The sequence below is a fragment of the Cynara cardunculus genome (genome assembly GCF_001531365.2).
Source record: "Cynara cardunculus var. scolymus isolate 2C chromosome LG 3, CcrdV1, whole genome shotgun sequence".
NCBI lineage: Eukaryota > Viridiplantae > Streptophyta > Magnoliopsida > Asterales > Asteraceae > Cynara > Cynara cardunculus.
The window spans coordinates 7,788,331-7,810,334 of NC_037530.1; the positions used below are offsets into that span (position 1 = coordinate 7,788,331).

General features: G+C 32.3%; 1 protein-coding gene across 1 annotated transcript in view; it reads right to left on the bottom strand.

Annotated features, from left to right (window-relative positions):
• Positions 1–2,455: 2,455 nt before the first annotated feature.
• Positions 2,456–22,004, bottom strand: part of LOC112508718 (F-box/FBD/LRR-repeat protein At4g26340-like) — a 23,617-nt gene continuing 4,068 nt past the window's right edge. Inside the window, exons 2-5 of the mRNA XM_025113428.1 lie at positions 8,081–8,980; positions 7,863–8,006; positions 6,957–7,256; positions 2,456–2,692 (exon numbers count right to left, since the gene is read on the bottom strand). Coding sequence (XP_024969196.1) covers positions 2,456–2,692; positions 6,957–7,256; positions 7,863–8,006; positions 8,081–8,980 — 1,581 coding nt within the window. The remainder of the gene's footprint in view (positions 2,693–6,956; positions 7,257–7,862; positions 8,007–8,080; positions 8,981–22,004) is intronic.

A 22,004-nucleotide genomic window follows, 5' to 3' on the forward strand; every position in this document is an offset into this window, starting at 1 on the left:
GAAGAAGCGGTGGATGAAAGCTTTATTCGCATACCGGATAACATGACCATTCTCTGTTATGATAAAGGTAAGTCAAAAGATGCGTTGATTGACGCAATTTTTCCATCTTTGCAAATCAGTGAAACTGATTCGGATTATATCATTACGAGGGTGATATTATCATCTAAATATGAGAATGTCGATGAGATTAATGATCAGTTGATCGACAAGTTTTCTGGAGACGGAAACATATACTATAGCTTCGACAAAGCAGAAGACGATAAGAACAACATCTATCCGATGGAGTTCTTAAACTCTTTAACTGTTAGTGGTTTGCCTCCTCATTAACTTCGTCTCAAGATTGGATGCCCAATAATACTGTTACGAAATATCGATCCCTCGAATGGATTATGTAATGACAATAGATTGATCTGCAGAGGCTTTCAACAGAACGTCATCGATGCAGAAATAGTTGTTGGTCAGCATGCTGGAAAGAGAGTATTTATGCCGAGAATTCCCTTATGTATGTCCGAAGACAACATGTTCCCATTAAGCCGAAGAGAAAACAGTTTCCAATTCGGCTTAGCTTTTCTATGACAATCAATAAAGCTCAAGGCCAAACAATTCCAAATGTAGGTGTTTATCTACCAGAATCAGTATTCTCACACAGGCAACTTTACGTGGCATTGTCCAGAGGGATATCATGGGGCAATATGAAGGTGTTAGTGAAGTTGTTAAAATATTCAATTGTGCTGGAGTCTACACCTCACACGTCGTCTATCAAGAAATTTTACGTGATGAAAAAGGTATAATCAACAATTATGTTATTACACATTTGGTACCATAAATCATTGCGCTGTTTTTGCATGAAATATTTACGGATGAATGCATCACAAAAAATAAACAACAGTTTGGATATATTGATGAACATTATTTACAAATGATTGTATTTCTTTGCTCAGTCAAAAATTTCAAGTTTTTGTAACGAGCTCTGAGTATATGGGTTCAAAAACCCTATACGTGTGCAATTATTTTTTCATTAGATCTTGCTAATACACCGTATTAACCATCAACTTTATATATTAGTTGACTTGAAAAATAACCATACAAACTCATGATTCAAGGCCAAACTAATGTTTTAGAATTGTGATTCACCCGCGCTGCATCGCACGGGGACACCACTAGTATATATATATATATACATATATATATATATATATATATAGCCAAATGTTATTTTGAGAAGTAAAGAAGCAATCATAGCCTTTCATACGGTCATGATCGGATGTGACTGGTCAATAATTGTGTCTTTGACTGATCAATAATTACAGTTTTGACTGATCAATAATTATGACTTTGACTGGTAAAAGATTTCGGCGATGTGAAAATTAGAGAGGGTGGTTTTGTAACTTTTACAAGTAGGCGGCAAACGAGTCATATATGAACCTATGTGATTCACATATAAATTATACTTTCATACATGAACTCGTGTAATTCACATATCAACTATTTTAACTGATTCACATATGAACCCATGTGATTCACATATTAACCCGTGCGATACACATATGAACTAATTAACTAATTTATATGTGAATACATGGGTTCACATGTGAATATATAGTTCAGAAATGTATCACATGAGTTAATACATGAACCTGTTTGCCGCATATTTGTAAAAGTTACGAAACTACAACTCTATCTTCCGCATACCTATACAAAGAATTATCCGTTGATTCATGGTCAAAGCCGTAAATGTTGACCAAATTAAGGGTTAGGATCAATTTTTTACTCCTTAAATATTTATCACTTCTCAAATAAATTTTTCTTTATATATCTATATATATATACACACACACACACGAACACACATACATATACATACATATAATTATATAAAGTTAAATATTAATATGTTTTTTAGAATGTTATCTTATATGTTGAACAATGCATATTAATTGGTATTTAATTTTCTTTTCATTTTCATCAACTAAAAGAGTTAATTAGGATAATCAAATGAGAAGCAATATGAGGTCGCTAAAATAAATATAACAAACATAAATGTTGTCTTTAGATTTTTATGTTCTTGTGTAAAATATCACACTATAACATATTTAAAACAATATCACAATGTTTATTGGAACAAATTAGATATAAAATAAATATTATATTTATGAACTCATATTTTACTTATATGTTGATATTTAACAATATTATTGTAGTTCAAAATGATTTTTTTTACCATTTATCTATTACCCGTTCGTTACCCCCTATATTAGTGGTTAGGGTATGGATATGGATAAGAGTTCTATGACATGGATAATTACTCATGTCGTTACCTGCTATTTTAAATGGATTGCATAATGGATTAACCCTCACCCTACTGATTGCTAGCCCTAATAGCTCTTCCAAAAAAAAAGGAGACGCTTTATTCCAAAAAAAATCCTAAATAGACATAGTTTATCTAAAAGGATGATTAGAGTATAACCAACTCCAACCCTCGACCATTAGGCATTGATTTCTCGAGCTCCCACTTGGCAAAAGATCGAGCCACTTCTATGGCTTTCAAGGAGGCCCCTATGGTTGTAGTTTCCCTCCGAGTCAATCCACGAGGATCGATCAAGATCTTCTTGAGCGCAACAACATTGTCCATGACATACAAAATAAGTTCAAGGTCGCTAACTCGACCGTAACAGCCCACCAATTTGAGTCGCTTCAGGCGTTCATGGAGATGAGTAGAAACATGCCTTACCTTCTTTCTTCTTTTTATTGGTGACGACCAATGCAATTGGTAAAAGTTCAATGAAATTGTGTGATCCAAAGGAGTACATGAGCAGAAAAAAGACGTTCTATCATATATTGGAGAGAGTAGGTCCAAAGGAGAACTTTTATCTAAATTTACCGTGGTTATTAAAAGAAGTAGGAGATTGTCAGATTGTATATATGATAAATTTACTATAAGAAGTCTATTCATTTATATACACAATCTTCTACTTTTTATAGTATATTTATCATACACATAATCTCCTACTTCTTATAATAACCACACTAAGTTTAGATAAAGAGTTCGATTTAGTATTTGAGCCACAGAGCGGCTCCCATCAGTTTCTTTATAATAATGTATATTATTAACTAGACTTTAACCTATTCTCTTCCACATTTGTTAGAACCTCCTTTTCCTCTATGAGCTCTTTTGGAGACTAATCTAAAAAGCTTCCATATACTCTCACTTGCTACTATAGTCAATGTCTTCTACTCTAGGGAAATATTTACTCATCTAGCTCCTTATCTACACTCTAGAACAATTTATACCTATCTACTCTCCATTGGAAGGAGTGAAGTAGAGTCCTAAATCAGCTTAGATTTGGACATATTTTCTTCAATATATGTTGGAACCTCTTTTCTCCCCTTAAGCACTCTTTTGGAGATTAATCTGGGATTCAACATATTCTCACAATTTCGTTGATCTTTTGCCAGCTGCATTGGTTTTCACCACAAGAAAAAGAAAGAAGGTAAGGCATGTTGTTGATCACCTCCATAAACACCTAAAGGTACTTGAATTTGTGGGCTATTATGGTCGAGTTAGCGACCTTGAACTTGATGTGTATGTCATGGACAATGTCGTTGCCCTCTAGAAGATCTTGATTTATCCTTATGGTTCGACTAGGAGGAGGACTACAACCGTAAAATCCTCTTTGAAAGCTGTAGAAGTGGCTCATTGCCAAGCGGCAGCTCAAGAAACCGATGCCTTGTGGTCGAGAAGTGGAGTTGGTTATACTCTAATCGGTCTTTTCAATAAACTCAATTTAATTAGGATTATGGAATAAAGCATCACCTCTTCCTGCAAGAAGATTCGAGATAGCGAATTCCGAGAGTGATGCACAACTTTTGCCCTGTGATCTACAAGTCACTGTTGCATGGTTGCTTCGATTTGGCCATCCTAGCAAGCTTTCTTTTTTTTGCATCAGTGAGCATAGTTGGAGTGAGCCGTTAGCCTTCTTCTAGTACATCTTTTTCTTAATCGATGTGGGACAATTAAAAGAGTTGATTTAAACTGTCATAAGGTTGAATTTCTTTTCTTATTCGATAGGGGACAATTAAAAGAATTGATTTATAAAGGTGATAAAAAGGGAAGTTTGCTTTGCATAGCCAATGTGGGAATATATTAATTACCAACAAATATGGATAGATTTCAAACAAAATTGTCCAAGAGTACTTTGAATAGCATCATCAAGATTTAAACAAACAATCTCTTAGTATTTTATAAAAAGATTGTTCAAATATTAAATGCATTAAATATTTTAATAATATAACTAATGATAAAAAATTTAAAATAGAGAAATTGTTGGTGTTAAATATATATATATCTTTTTTTAGTTTTAAAATCAAAACACTGTAGAAAACACTCTTGCTTTAAACAAATAAAAAATTATTAAAATCAATTTTTGAAAATTAATCAAACAAAAAAAAAGAATAAGAACCATAGATAACGAAGTGACATTGTAAGATTTGAGTATTCCTAAATCTTGTATAGTTGTGTTGTATTACTTTTTTTTATTGAAAGACAAACAATTTTGTTAGAGCAAAAAGAACAAGTGAGACAAAGCTAGAACAATTTTGCAAGGCACGGATTCAAGAAAGAAACTAAACAAGACCTACACACAAGCCACCGAGTCAAAAATAGGAAGCTAAAAACCAAAAAAGAAAAGAAAAAGACTAAGCGACAACGAGAGGCCAACGAAATTTCCAAGCAATGGAGAGGCCTGCAACACCAATCTGTCCAGGAAATACTAAAGCTTTTAGCACGATTTGCCAACTAACAATAGGAAAGAAGTTGGATACTGAAAGCTAAATCAGATTGGGAAGTTAATCGCTTAGAGAACACCACTTTGTTAATGATATCTCCAAATCACGTACAAGGAGACCCAAAGAACCAAATGCCATACGCTTTTTGAAGAGTTAGAAAAGGAAGGGAAATCTTCCATGGATAAAACATCTGTGATAGTGCGGATATTGAAAGAAGCCAAGCCGCACCACCTAAAAACTTTTGCCCAGACATCCTATATTGATGAAAAATTGTAAGATCGGAGAATGAAGATAATTATAATAAAAGAGAAGATTTAGATTTGATAAATAAAAGGTTTACTTGGTTAAAATATACATTTAGGCTATCCTCATTTTCCTAAAAAAAACTATTTATATAAGAAAATAAATAGATAGATAAATCTATACAAATCATCATATTTCAGTATATATATATATATATATATATATATATATAGAGAGAGAGAGAGAGAGAGAGAGAGAGAGGAGCGATCAAATGAAAACCACTCCAATTTGTAAAAACCGTAAAAACTACTCTCATTCGTCGTTAATCTTATGAAATTTTTTCATGAAATTGTTAATCTTGTGAAATTGTTTCATATAATATTTTTTTTTGATGAAGTTGTTTCATATACTAATCTCTAAAATTAAAATAATGAAGATGATAATATCCATGATTAACACCCTCCATAATAAAAATGTTTAATCAACCTCTCATAATTACAAAAAAATGAACAAAATGAAATATTATGATTGATTGAATGAGGTTTTCACGGTTTTTACAAATTGAGTGGTTTTTATTTGAACTCACCCCTATATATATATATATATATATATATATAAATCTTGAATTGTGATGTTAATTGGTTGTCCTATTTCGACCTAAAAATGATAAATTTGAGTTTTCTCAAATATTTCATCGTGTTGTTGTTTTAGTCATTTGACGTTGATAAGAGATATAAGATTGGAGAATGAATGTGATTATAAGAAATGTCACATGATTTTTTATCATAAAAAAATTTAGTTGGCTAAATATATTTTTGGCCAACCCTCATTTTTCCCCAAAAATTTATAGAGAATTTGTTGGAGATGCTCTAAGTCCAAATAAACCAACCATCAAACTGTTACAAGTTTGCTACCAACAACTTTTTAACCCAGAAAAGCTACTTGTAACTAGCTCAAAAGGTTTTAAAGTTAAAAAATTAAATTGGTTTTATTCTTCCAAATCTTACGCCATTCAAACACGTTGCACCTAGTATCACTCCCCCTCGCTACCCCATCATCGTTTGCTCTTTATCACCACCCACATATCTCACTAAGAGTGAACCCTTTATGAACTAAATATCAGAATACCCCATGGCTTCACAAAAGCATTTCTTAACAAGTGTTGACACCCAAAAAAAATGTCTAGCAATCCGATCATATGTATTTTTGAATAATTTATAAAATCAGTACCAAAAGTGCCTTGGAACATTCTTAGTTAGTTTCATGATTCTTTAGGTTAAAAGGATGTAGGTTTTAAAAAAACTCGATGGTTTTCTTATTAAATATTTTTAAGGACTTAATCACTAAAAATAAAAAAGTTCAATATATATATACTATATGAGTGCACCCTAATATTAACCTTTTAAAAGAAATTTTGCTAAATGAGTGCACCCTAATATTAACCTTTTAAAAGAGATGCAAGACTACATTTTAATGGTATACTCAATATGATTTTAGTCATATTCCACCATCTTAAAATATTTTTTAAGTTTTCTGATTGATTTGGTTAAAAATATTTATTATTGAAATCAAGCAAGATAAAAAACCCAGGGTCTAAGGTTTCTATTAATTAAATTAAACAACATATTAAAGCTTTCTGCGATGGTAACATGAGAATAATTAACTTGTACATCATGCAGTAAAAGATGTACCAGAAGAAAGCCATAGGCTTACCCCCTACTGGCTTGCACTGATGCCCAAGGACCAGAAAGCTCATTGGGATGGCGAAATCAGAGCAACGACGCAACAATGACTTGTATGCCATGCAGTAGAAGACATGTGTCGTTCTCGGATTTCACCATCCCAACTCTTCCCAAAGGAAGAGGAGACGCTTTATTCCATAATTCTAGTTATACAAAGTTTATCGAAAAGGTTTATTAGAGTATTACATATTCCACTCCTCGACCAAGAGGCATCGATTTCTCGAGCTGCCGCGAGGCAAAAGATCGAGCCACTTCCACGGCTTTCACGGAGGCTTCAGTAGTTGTAGTTCCACTCCTAGTCGAGCCACGAGGATCTAGCAAGATTTTCTGGAGTGCCACTGCATTGTACACGACATACATAACAAGCTCAAGGTCGCTAATTCGACCGTAATAGCCCACAAATTCGAACCGCTTCAGGTGTTCATGGGGGTGATCAGCAACATTCGTTACTTTCCTTCTTCTTCTTATCGGTGACAACCAATGTAGCTGGCAAAAGATCAACGAAACTGTGAGAATACGCTGAAACCCCAAATTAATCTCCAAAAACCACGCTTTTTATCTAAATTAAGCGAGGTTACTATAACTAGGAGATTGTGTATATGATAATTTACTATAAGAAGTCTATTCCTTGTTTAGTTGCTGATTGATCATCTAAGTTTAGCATGGTTACTGTAAAAAAGTTCGGTTCATTATTGATGCCACCGAGTTGCTCCTTTATGTTTCTTATAAAAATGTTGTTATTTTTGCGAAATCCCACTTCGGCTAGAATTGGATCTATGGTCGTTATGGTATGATCATGTTAAACTTCGATGAAGGTGTTTCCGATCATTGGCCATCTTGGCTGACGTGGCACCAGACTTCGAAGTTTAATGTCATCGACAGCATCTCACCGAGGTAACATATATAGGAAATAACAGGTCAAATTCTAGCTGATGCGAGACTTTAACAACGATAAACATTTTAATAAGAAACTGAACATTTTGTAGTAACCACGCAAAAATTTAGATAATTAAGTACCAAATAATGAATGAATAGACTTCTTATAGTAAAATTATCATATACACATCTCCTACTGCATTGTTCCTATCATACCTCAATTGCAAAAACCTCCAAAAGGGGACAGGCTTCAGCTATGGAAGTAAACTCTAGCAAACAGTCATCTTTTTGGGCTCCAATTGTGAGTTTCAGTTTCTTGATCATTGGTAGTTCAGGAACGGTGGCAAGCTTTAAACTTTCCTGTAAAAACGAGAAGAAACGATCTCACATTGTGTTCGATAAGATTATAAACACGTTAAAGATGATTTACCAACCTTCGGATCGTGTATGTCCAAGGAAAGAACCTGAAGATACGAGAGGCAAGGTCCAATCTGGCGGAACACTTTATTTTCCAAACCGGTAACTCCTTCACCTATATCGAGTACTTTAAGTTTCGGAAGATTGAAAAGAACTAATTCAATTGCTGGACCCTTGTAGGTGAAGGAAACAAGATTGAAATCATTTAAGTAAATGAATCTGACTGCAGGACAATGCACGATCTCGAGGTGTTTCAATTGAAGACCTCGCCTACCGACATGAATGTACCACAAGCGACCAGTGCCATGCAACGATAGCGTTTCAAGACACGGAGAATTTGCAAGAATTTGCTGAAGGGTTGCCTTATTCATGTTAACACTCTTCAAGAAGAGTTTTTTAAGACTTGGGATCTCGATGATTGTGAATTTTGATGTCGGCCATTTGTAGAGGTGTCCGATGCTTCTATGCGATAAACGAATTGGGAAATCATAGCATTCATGAGCGTCGCGAAGCTTCTGATTGCAGTCCGTTAAATCCAGTTCGAGATTCTCAACACTCATGTGGACCGCAAACCGAAGCCATCCATCAATATCGGGCTTGAAACTCCCGTCCAAATCGTAACGAATACGGAAGTCTTGAACTATCTCGTGGTTGTAACTACGTAGGACACAGTTCACCTGCTTGATGAACTTAATCCGTTCCGGACCTAATAGATTCCTGTTTTTGGTTATGTTGGCCAACGACGCAATGTCTTCAAAGTTTAATGACATCAAGTGAAACCATAAAGCCCTCCATCTCGTGGAGAGACTGTTTGTCACCACGGCATCCTTGATGGGCAAAAACGACATGATGATTAGAAGAACATCATCGGACATTTCGCTGATGAAATCAGTCCGAGTCGATCTTCGACGACCACCCTTCACAAATGAAAATCATCAATAACCTTAACAATCAACAATAGTGAGGTTGAGAACACATCTCAACTGATGATCCAAAAGATGCGACTGAAAGGGGGTTACAATAGGTTTTCTTATAAATAGAAAAAAGATCCCCTAAACTTTTTATCGAATAGTCAACAAATTATGCCCAAAAACTAGCATTTCATTTTTTTTATTAACCTGGATATCTAACTCGTTATGCGAGTCGACTAATCTCAGGGCGACCACCTGCCTTGCAGATAACTCAAAGTCACCGCATTTGAACTTCCGTGGCCACAACGGAATTTTTTTTCCCTCCTTGAATTTGAACCTGTGAGCTCCTGGTACTTTTTACCTTTGGAGTCAAGCTCAAACCAATCAGGCACCACCTTGTGGTTAAAAAAAAACTAGCATTTCATTGTCTTTAACTTTGACATCCATCCTTATTTTTTTTTCATTTGAACCCCCAACCAGAAGCCCTTACATATATACACAATTCAATTGGTAAAACCCTAAAACAGATGCTCATAAAAAATAACAACCGCATGAACAATCAACACTAATTGAATAAAACAATGAATTGAATTGCAAAATTCGGTCGTAAAATCGCATGATCAACAATGAAGAAACTGGAAGATATCGGTTTTCATGTTTAAAAATCAGCAATCATTACAGACACAATTGTCAGCAAATTATAAGAATTTGCATTGTGCAGCTTATAAATTTCTATTGGTGAATCCCTAAACAACGATGCTCATTACTGATGAACGATTGCATAATCGACGTGCGATTATGACGATTAACTTCAATCTCCCAAAAGATCCAAATGAAATGAACGAATTAGCAACTGAAGCTACAAAATTCAATGGCTAAACAACTAATCGTAGACAATTTAACAAGTAGACATTACATAGAAAGAGGGAAAATCAAGAAATAACCTTGTTGTTAGAAGCTCGAATCCTTTTGTTCCTCATTGTATGATGCTTAGCAGATGAAGAAATTGACGACAGCAGCAGAAGCAAGCAGTTGAAACGAAAGAAAAGTTGGCCAAAGGTTTTGATATCAACTCTTTAGCGGTGCTTTTATAATATAGTTTAAAGATATTTGACTTCTTTAGAGCATCTTTTTGAATTTTCCATAAATACACGGTTAAATATCAAAATCTCTAAAAAAATATTTATCATTAATATCTTACATATTTTTTATTTTAAAAATTATAAATAATAATAATTTTATTAAAATATTATTATTTTTTTTTAATATTTAATTTGATAGGCTCGTATCGATAAGAATAATGAAATATTATTTCTCATTCATTATAAGTACTTATTTTTAGAAAAAAAATTCATATTTGAAGAATTTTTTTATATTTTTCCTACTTTTTCTATTTTAAAAAGAGGTTTTGAAAAATATATTGGTTTTCTCCATTTTAAAAAATTTATTAAAGATGTTTTTAAACTATGTTTGGCAAACTAGTTGATAAGTTAGTTGATGACTGATAAGTTAACTAATGAACAAATTATGTTTGGTAAAAATTAGTTGATAAACATGTAAAATAACTAAAAATGACATCTTACAATTTTAGTCAATTACAATATTTTATAATATAATTAAAATAAAATTTTAATAATATAATATATTAATATAAAGAAGATAGTAAAAACAATTAAACAATATAATATATTAATTAAAGAATTTTAAATTGATTTTATATATAGAAATTTTTGAAAAAAAAAATCTAAGTTAATTTATGATTTTAAATAATCATTACATATAATATGAATAAAATTGGTCAATCTCACATATTCTAGTTAATTAGTATTTTTTTTAAACTATAATTAATCATTAAATTAAATATTTTATTAAAATCATTTAACACAATTTTTATTATTTATAAAACAAAATAAGTATAACTTTAATTTTTATGCAACTTACATAAACATTATCAGAATTATTAAATTCGTTTTTTGATAGCTAAATATATTGAATAATAATATAAAAATAATCTATATGATTAATAATAACTCTATTTATTAATATTAATATTTATCAATAGTAATAATAATTACATTTTTATTTATTAATAATTTTAATTTATAATTAATAGTAATAAATAATAACTAATATTAATAAGAGATATAATTAAAAAAAAAATGACGAACAATAAGCTAGCTTATAAGCTAACTTATGTCTATCCAAATGGTGGATTGAGAAAATAAATTAACTTATAAGTTAGCTTATGTTTGCCAAACAATACTTTAATGATTCAGTTTTTGATTGCAAAATGCAAATGTTCTTCATTTTCTTTAGATTTTGGGTCTATTTCATGTTCCTCAAGAATTTGGATGGTTCATGTTTGTGTAGTTTTCTTTTTCTCTATTTGCAACATAATATAGAAATATAAATTAAGTATAAAATTGAACACTGCAAATGAACAAGAATTAAAACAACTTATTTGTATTTATACTTATTTGATTGGAACGTTTATTTCTAACGAAATGTTTTTTTTTATTAACCTGGATATCCAACCCGCTATGCGAACCGACTAATCCCAAGGCGACCACCTGCTTTGCAGATAGTCCGGAGTCACGGCATTTGAACCTCCATGACTACAAAGGAATTTTATTTATCCTTGGATTTGAACCTGAAACCTCCAGGTACTCTTGACCTTTGGAGTCAAGCTTAAACCAATTAGGCACCACCCTTCTGGTTATGAATGTTTTTTTATTGTTATTCTCAGTAGTTTGAGAGTTTATAAATGATAAAGTGTGTATGTGTTCTTGTCAAACACGTTGCAATGAATTTTTGTGTGTAATAGTAATTATTTCTTAAGCGACAATGAAACATAGGGCACTAGGCTATAAGTTACATTGCTATAATGTGATAATCAGGTTATTGGTTTGACAAGTTTGGGTTGTTATTAAAGTTGCTTTGAAAGGTTAACGGTTGCTTTTGTTAAGTAACGAAAGTTGAGGGGTGTGTTATGAAACTTGTTTTTGGAAGGTTAACGGTTGCTTCTGTTAAGTGACGAAATTTCTTGAAAGATTATGGTTAAAGGTTTAGGATTTAATAAAATTCAACTCTTTTCGAGCATGATAGAAAAGAGTTGGTTTCCATAAAGAGAAAAATTAACTTACATAAACTACAACGGAGATGACAGAAATTTAATGATTTGTGTATGTCAGCTTTTAAAGGATCTAGGTTTGTATTTACGAAAATATAGCTGTAAAAAGAAAGATCAAAAAAGATTTATCTCACTGATTATTCTATGTTGAATCAAATTATATGCATAATGCCCTCTTCAATACATCATACTGGATTCTTTTTGATCTTGCACCCGTGGAGAGGTACACTGAACACCAACCCTGTCGGAACAAGAAAATGAAGGAATAACACACTTCTATGTTGTGACATTTTAGGAATTATATATTTATCAGTTTTGTCGGTTAAGGAACAGATATAGAATCAAATTGATTCCGAACTTATACAAACTAGGAAACACAGGGAAAGACAGTTTTCAGTGCGGATCGAAAGAGCGGTATAAAATCGAGGCAAACTTTGAATACCAGATAAATGATTCTAGTCCCAAAAATAAACCAATAAAAGCATAAAAGTAATTTGTTTATAAAAAAATTATTTAAAATATTTATTTTAAGATTTACTTTTTTACCATATTTGTGATTTTAATGTGAGTTAAGTTTTTATTTAAAAAAATCTATTTTGTATCAAATGCATTTAAAATAAACGTCTTTAATTTTCAGTTAAAGAATTTATTTTTATTTAAGTTAATGTTTTAAAAAATTATAATTTCGTCATAATCATATGTGATTAACGATTGATTGATTTTTTTTTTCAATTTTTTTCCTAATAACAAATGATTTAAAGCATCAACAACAATGATTCAAATTATATATTGGAAAAAAATAAAAATAAAAACAGAATCACATGTAATATGTAACAAAACATATTTAATATATGTTTAAGATCACATGTACTTTAAAACGTAATTCATAATTTACAAATATAACATGTAATGTTGTAAATAGCTTACATTTCTTTTCCACTTAAAATTTTATATGATCAATATTGCATATGATATTTTGAAGAAAATTAATGGTTCTTTTTTTGAAAAAATGTCAATTAACTGTGGATAACACACCGAAAATAATAAAAATATATTAAACAAAATTTTCAATAAAAAATAAATATTTCAATCGAAAAACTAAATCAAGATTATTTTAAATGTCATAAAAATAAATAAATAAATGAAAAATTAATTATGTTTAAACCACGAAAATTGTATAAAAATCATAAATAAATACCTTAATTAAATTCATTAAATAATATTTATATAAAAAAGTTGAATTTCCATATCTAATCTGTCAACAAATGACAAATATGTCATTTTCACGATTTTTAATAAACTTTTATTTAATGCATGTTTCAAGTAAATGATCGGTCCAAAATTATTTTCTTATTTAGTTATCATTCTCGTATGAACCCCTTTCTCTCTCTCTCTCTCTCTCTCTCTCACACACACACACACACATATATATATATATATATATATATATAATGAGAATCAAATAAGAACCACAAAAGGTTAAAAACATGTGAGAACCGATATAAAAATAATTTTTGACATGAACTTTTTTTTTCTATCCAAGGCTACAAATTAATATATTGTTTCACATAGTGAAACGAAAAGTACATGTTAAAATGTTTCACATGGTGAAACAAATACATGTGAAGCTATCACATGAAACAAATTTTTGTGAAACAATACCTTAAATTCTAGCTTTTGATTGAAAAAAATCATATAATTTTTTCCGATCAGTTCTCACGAATTTGTAACCTTTTTTTATGGTTCTCATTTGATTATATATATATATATTTATATATATATATATATATATATATATATATATATATATATATATAATTAATACCAAAGTCTTAAGTCTTAGCCTCATATGAAAAATAAAATCATATGAACAATATCTTAAGGTAAAATTTTTTATGGTTCTCATTTGATTATATATATATATATTTATATATATATATATATATATATATATATATATATATATATATATATAAACACACATCACCTCATTAAAGCCACCAAAAAAAATTAAGGGATTAACATAACCAAACTTAAGACAGAGTTAGAGACAGGGACCTGATTCATAACAAAATTGACACCACAATGACAATACATGTAGTTATTTCACTTGGGGGACCCAATCTATAATATACGTATAACTACAGGGACGAAATTTTGAATCTACTCAAAGTTAAATGATAAAATCTCGGACAATTATGTTTGAAATCTAGTTCCTTATCTGTTGGTGATATGTTCCCATATCGGTTGTGCAAAGCAAGTTTTCCTTTTATTACCCTCTTATATAAATCAACTCTTATAATTGTCCTACATCGACCAACAAAACGAATTCCATCTTATGACCCATTATATAAATGTCGTTTGTAGATGCGGTTAGTTGTTACCATGCCTAGTTAGTGATGGTCACTTAACTATGTATGTAACGAGCAGAAGCTGAACATCGCTCATCGAATTCTCCATCCTAGATCATTTCAGAAGAAAGAAGGGAAGCTTTATTCCACAATCCTAATGAAACTGAGTTTATTAAAAATGTTGATTGGAGGATAACCAACCTCGAGCCTCGACTACGAGGCATCGATTTCTCGAGCTATCCCTTAGCAAACGATAGAGTCGCTTCTATAGCTTTCAAGGAGGCCTCTACAATTGTAGTTCCCCTCCGAGTCGAGCCACAAGGACCGATCAAAATATTCTTGAGCGCAACAACTTTGTCCATGACATACACAACAAGTTCAAGGTCAACTCGACCATACCCACCAATCTCTTTTGGAGATTAATTTGGGGTTACACATATCATCACAATTTTGTTGCTCTTTTTCCAGCTGCATTGATTGTCAACAATAAAAAGAATAAAGAAGGTAAGGCATTTTTTAATCATCTCCATGAACACCTAAAATGGCTCAAAATTTGTGGTATTGCGGTCGAGTTAGCGACATTGAAGTTGTTGTGTATGCCATGGACAATGTTGTTGTGCTCAAGATATTGACCGATCCTTATGTCTCAACTCGGAGGGGAACTACAACCGTAGAGGACTCCTTGAAGCTATAGAAGTGGTTTGAACTTTTGCCAAGCGGCATCTCTAGAAATTGATGCCTCGTGGTCGAGGTGTGGAGTTGGTTATACTCTAATCAACCTTTTCGATAAACTATGTTTCATTTGGATTGTAGAACATTGTTGAATAATGTGTCTCCTCTTTCTTTCCGAAAAGCCATGATGGTGAATTCTGAGAGCGATGTACAACTTATGTCGCGTGTTGTACAAAAAGTCACTGTTGCGTGCTCTGATTTGCCGTCTTAGTGAGCTTTCATTTTTGCATTAGTGAACCCAGTTGGAGTGAGCCTTTGACCTTCTTTTAGTACAACTTTTTCTTAGTCGAAATGGGACAATTAGAAGAGTAGATGTAAGGGGTCATAAGGTGGAATTCCTTTTCTTATCGATTTGGGACAATTAAAAGAGTTCATCTATATAGAAGGTGATAAAACGGAAACAAGCTTTCCACAATCGGTGTGGGAGCATATTACCAACAAATATTTGACTAGATTCCAAACATAATCGTCCAAGAGTGTTTTTAATAGCATCATCTAAATGTAATCAAACAACCTCTTAGTATTTTATAAAAAAGTTTGCTGAAATATTAAATGTATTAAATATTTTAATAGTATAACCAGCGATAAAATATATAAATAGAGAAACTGTTGGTGTTATATATAATTTCTTTTAAATCCTAAGATTAAAAAAAACTGTAGAAGATACTCTTGCTTTAAGCAAATAAAAAATTGTTAAAATTATTTTAAAGAAAATTAATCAGAAAAAAGGATAAGAGCCATAGATAATGATGTCATATCGTGTATTGTGGTGTTATTTTACTCATTCCATATTGATGACAAAATGTAAGACTGAGAGAAAAAAAAAAGAAGATTTGGATTTGATAAATATAAGGTTTACGGGTCGTTTACTAAACACTTACTTGGTAAGTGCTTATCAGATAAATTTCCTCATCGGATTAACATGAGAATAGCCAAGAATCTTACCAGGTAAGAACGATGACTCTTACCCGATAAGTGAGGATGACGACTCTTACCCAAGTAGCGCTTACCCGGTAAATTGTTGCATTCGATATGTTTTGATATATTAAAATCTTACGCATCAAAATAAATCATAATGTTAACTCTTATCAGTAAGCGCTTATCTGGTAAGCAATTGGGTAAACGACCCCTTAGTTGGTTAAATATACTTTTCGCCATCTTATTTTCCCCAAAAAAAATTATTTATATAAGAAAATTAATCAATAGATAAATTTATACAAATCATCATATTTTAGTAAATTTATATATAAATTTATCTATGTCAGGGAGTTGAGTCGGGCGGAGAAAACGATGAAAACGGTCGGAAAACACCTTGTCGTGACATGACCGATTTTGTGGCCTTTCCTGAATGTGGGCGACTAGCCATGGAACTTATGTCACAAGCTAGGTCGCTAGAGTTACCTGGTTGCCTTAAAACTCGATTTTTCTTAGAGCTTCTTCATTTCACTCTAACTCCTTCATATCTACTCCGTTTTGGACGATTCTTGATGCTATAATCTCCGTTTTTGAAGCTATTCAGAAGTAGATTCAGAGGATTAAAAGTTTATAGGTGGGTTTGAAGAGTATTTGAGAAAGATAACCCCTTCATCTTCTTCCTCTAAAAAGCTAGGGTTTTGACGTTCTTCGTCTCCACCCCTCTTTACTCCATCTTGTCTTAGGTTTTGGGTTCTTCTAGGCGGAGAAGATCTTTTGGGAGCTTGTGGATCTAAGATTTCAGAGATTTACTTGTAGATCTCAAGTTTCTTCAAATGAAGCTCAAAGTTTGGTTCGAAACCTAGATTTAGCATAATCTATATGTGAGTTTAAGTTGTTTTATAAAAACTTTGTACATGCCAAAAAAATGTATTTTGAAGTATTAAAGTTTTTTACTTGATATTTATCAAATTTGTTGTTTAGTTGAGGAGTTTTTTTTTTTACATTTTTGGTACAATTGATTTTATAAATATTGTGAAAGCCTCATATTTGAGGTTTTTGGACTCTTTGGTAAATAAATCCCGAGAGAGTATTACTTTGATGATTTATTTCATAAATGGATATTTAAAGTAATTTAGAGATAAATGGTATGATTTCACTTATGAAGATGGAATGATGGATTCTTGAGTTAATTATACTTTTGCAGCACGCGTTTATATAACCGGTGGTTAAATACGTTTGATTGTTTACAATGAATTTTCTTGAATAGTCAATTGTGTTATCGAGCCTTTGGCTCGGTTTTGACTCAAATGAGTTTTGGGGGATAATTGTTGGTTTACTTGCTCTATGTCGAGCTTTTAAAGTTATATGCGATTATGGTATATTTATTTGGAATTACATGTTTTGAGTGTGTTGGTCATTGTGTTTGAGTCGTATATGTTGATTGTAATGCAAAAGACCCATAAGCATTGGAGTTAATTTTTGGTTGGGAAGCTTAACAACTCGATGTTTTCAAAGTAAATAAAGTGTGGACTCTTCGAGTCAAGCATCGGCCATTGACCAACAAAATATAATTTCTAGCCTATCGTAGTTTGAAATAGGCAATGGGTTTTTATTGGCACTAAGTTGTGGACTTTTGGAGCCAGGCATCAGCCATTGACCAACAAAATGGAATCTCTTGGTGAACAAGCTAATATGGTTGAACTTGGTGACTATACAATCAATAGACATCGAGTTCTTGAGTTTTTTAACTCATTAAACTATAGATCTGCGATGTTGATCTTACTGAAAATGTAATCCGTAAGTGACACTCAGATAACATAGATATATGACTTACTTTTGTGTTTCGTCACCTTCAATGTAATCGGATCCACCCCGTCAATGAAAATGAATTTTAGGTATGATATTTTATCCATTTTTTGTTTTGATTTGAGTATGAAGAGTATCCACGATTTGGCGCTCCATGTGTTATTTATCGTTTATATTTGATTGTTTAGGAATACTTGAGTTTTAGTCATGTTTCAAGTATTTGAACATCATGATTTATTCTTGGTTGTATTAGTATTTGATTTTGGTTTCACATAAATGTGTGTTTGAATTAATGGGTTTTCATCAAGAAAATGGTGGGTTTTGAAAAGATGTTGCTTTTACGATAAAGACATTTCATTTGTGAAACTATGATCTACTTTCAGTTTTACCGTTTTATGATTCTGATTAAAAAATGTTTGAACTCACTAGGCATTAAGCCTAACCCTTTTTATTTGTCGACATTTGCATCAAGTCCTTGTTCAAGTTTGGTACTAGCGACACTGTACAAATTAAGTGCTAGCTAGAGGCACGAGACGAATCTAGCTTTTCGGTGTCGTCTTCCACATCTTGAGATAGCGATTGTTATTGGGTTTTAGTAACACCCAACCTTAACCTAGGCTTTATGTAAGGTTTGGTTTATTAGTTATCTATGTTGAATCTAGATCTACTATTTGAGATAATTCAAGTATTGAGTTATGGAAAGGGATTTATCTTTTATTTGATTTACTATCAGAAATTTTAATTTAGTCGTGTTTTCCCGTTTTTAAGGATATTACACCTAAAGTCTAGGGATGGCAACGGGGCGGGGACGGGGCGGGGTTTGCAATCCCCGGCCCCGGTTTATACACACAGTCCCCGGCCCCGGCCCCGGTCAACTTTCGGTCAACCCCGGTCAACCCCCGGTCAACCTTCGGTCAACACCCGGTCAAATAAAAATTAATAAGTTTTTTCTAAGCATGATCAACATAACAACATAATTACATCATATCTAGTTTTGCCTAATAAAAATAATAAAATTRTAAAATTAACAATAATCCAAAGAAATGTAAAATTTAAAACAAGTGTTAATATAATTACATCATATCTAGTCAAGAAGAGTAGAAGATGATTGAAATTTGGACATATCAATTACAAAGCCCAAGTCCATAAGTCTAACAGGCCGCACATATCAATTATAAGCCCAAATAATCAAAATGTTAATATTTATATATACCGGGTGCGGGGCGGGTCGGGGGATACAATACCCGGCCCCGGTTTGCCTCTACCGGGGATCCCCGGCCCCGGCCCCGGTACCCGTTTTAGCGGGGAATCCCCGTCCCCGTCCGGGTCGGGTGAACCGGGTTCCCCACCGGGTCGGGCCAAATCACCATCCCTATAAAGTCCATGCAAACTTTTTAACCTTCATTTACTTATCATAACTAAAAAAATAAAGGTGAAGATGAAAGCAGATGAACAATTATTGAAGGTGAATAAACGCCATGGTTTTTTTTTCAACCACTTTTTTAGCCGTTAGATAAAAAAAATCAACCCATTCAAAAGCGTACAAATGTCGTCACAATTTCACTAAAACTCTTAACCGATCCCAATATAGAGACTTGGGATCCGATCAGGAAAAAAAAGATAGTAGGAAGTGGTGAAAATATCCTTATATTATGTGAATGTTACATTAGATTTTCGGAAGGTGGTGAAGTCGATAAAATCCAGATATGCAATTTCACAGAAACTAGTGGTCACTTCACATTTTGCCACCAAACGGCTATGAATTAAAATATCGTTTCACATGGTGATGCAAATACATTTGAAACTATTGCATATAAAACAAATTATGTGAAACAGTATCTTAAATACAAGCTTTTGATAGGAAAAAATAATACATTTTTTTCGATCAATTCTTACGGGTTTATAACATTTTTGTGGTTCTCATTTTCAGATATGGGTGATTTAGGGTAATAAATCAAATAATTATTTGGTACAAGTATTGCCGCGATAGTGAAGTGGCCGAAGAAGATGACCCGAAAAAGAAGGGTGTGTTTTTGTTTTTGTTTTTTATTATTAAATGCTTTTTGTTTTTGTTTTTTAAATTATTGAATGCTTTACATTGTTTTCTGCAATGCATCCAATTTGTACAACAAAAAATATATTATAGAAAATGGTAAAATGATAAAAATACTTCAGATTTAACAGAGATAGACTTAACAGAGTTAGAGGCAGTGATCTAATCCATAACAAAATCGAAACTACAATGAACATACCTGTAATTATTTCACTTGGGGGGACCCCCAATCCTTAATTTACATATAACCACAAGGACAAAATCTATAATTTGCTCAAGTTAAATGATAAAATCTTGGACAATTTTGTCTGAAATCTAATTCTTTATCTGTTGGTGATATGTTCTCACATCGGCTGCAGTAGCAAGTTTCCCTTTTATCACTCTCTTATATAAATCAACTCTTTAATAGTCCCACATCGACCAACAAAACGAATTCCACCTTATGACCCCTTATATAAACGCCTCTTGTAGAAGCGGATAGTTGTTACCAAGCCCGATTAGCGATGGTAATGAAACAGAGTTAATCAAAAAGGTTGATTAGAGTATAACCAACTACATGCCTCGACCACGAGGCATCGATTTCTCGAGCTGCCATTTGGCAAAAGATCGAGCTGCTTCTATGGTTTTCAAGGAGTCCTCTATGGTTGTAACTCTCCTTCGAGTTGAGCCATGAGGATTGATCAAGATTTTCTTGAGTGCAAGCATTGTCCATGACATACACAACAAGCTTTAGACCTTAAACTTGTTGTGATGTCATGGACAATGTTACTACGCTCAAGAAGATCTTGATCACTCCTTGTGGCTTGACTCAGAGGGGAATTATGAGTGTAGAGACCTCCTTGAAAGCTGTAGAAGCGGCTCGACCTTTTTGGCAGGTGGCAGCTTGAGAAATCGATGCCTCGTGGTAGAGTCGTGGAGTTGGTTATACTCTAACCAACCTTTTCGATGAACTCTGTTTAACTAGGATTATGGAATAAAGTGTCTCGTCTTTCTTTAGGAAAATCCATGATGACGAATTCCGAGAGCGATGTACAACTTCTATCGCATGATTACAAGTCACTATTGCATGGTTATTTCACCATCCTAATGAGCTTTCTTTTGTTGCACCGGTGAACCATATTGGAGTGAGCCTATGGCCTTCTTCTAGTACATCTTTTTCTTAGTCGATGTGGGACTGTTGATTTAAAGGGTCACAAAGTGAAATTTCTTTCTTAGTCGATGTGGGACAATTAAAAGTGTTGATTTATATAGAAGGTGATAAAAGGTAAACTGGTTTTGCACAGCCAACGTGGGAACATATTACCAACAAATATGGAACTATATTTCAAACACAATTGTTCAAGAGTGCTTCTAATAGCATTATATAAATGTAAACAAACAGACTCTTAGTATTTTATAAAAAGTTTATTGAAGTATTAAATATTTTAATAGTATAACTAGTGATAAAAATCTATAAAATAGAGAAACTTTGGTGTTAATTATAATTTTTTTAAAATTAATGTTAAAAATCTTGTTGAAGATAATCTTGCTTTAAACAAATAAAAAATTGTTAAAATTAATTTTAAGAAAATTAATCCAAAAAAAAAAAACCATAGATAATAAAGTGGTACAAATACTAAGATCTTATCCAAAGAGATTGGACTTCAAAGTTTAAAGTACTAAGTCATAGAATACATCGATTTCAATTAGAGAAGAAAAAAATATTTTGAACGAGTTTAAGAGATTTTCTAGATTTATCTATACTATATTATAATGCATTTGGCTAAAACTCTTAAAAACTCTTAATCTATACTATATTATAATGCATTTGGCTAAAACTCTTAAAAACTCTTAAACTCTTAAAACTCTTAAACCCGTTCATCCCTATCCGATTTCATCCCATAACTGAATCCGTGTAACTAACTGCAGATAGACACAATCAAATACAGGATAAACATCTTAATTTAAATATATAAAATCTAAAATATAATTAGGATAATCATTGAGTTCTAACAAAATACTTAATTATTATCTTTATAAAATGTTATATTATTAAACCAAAAA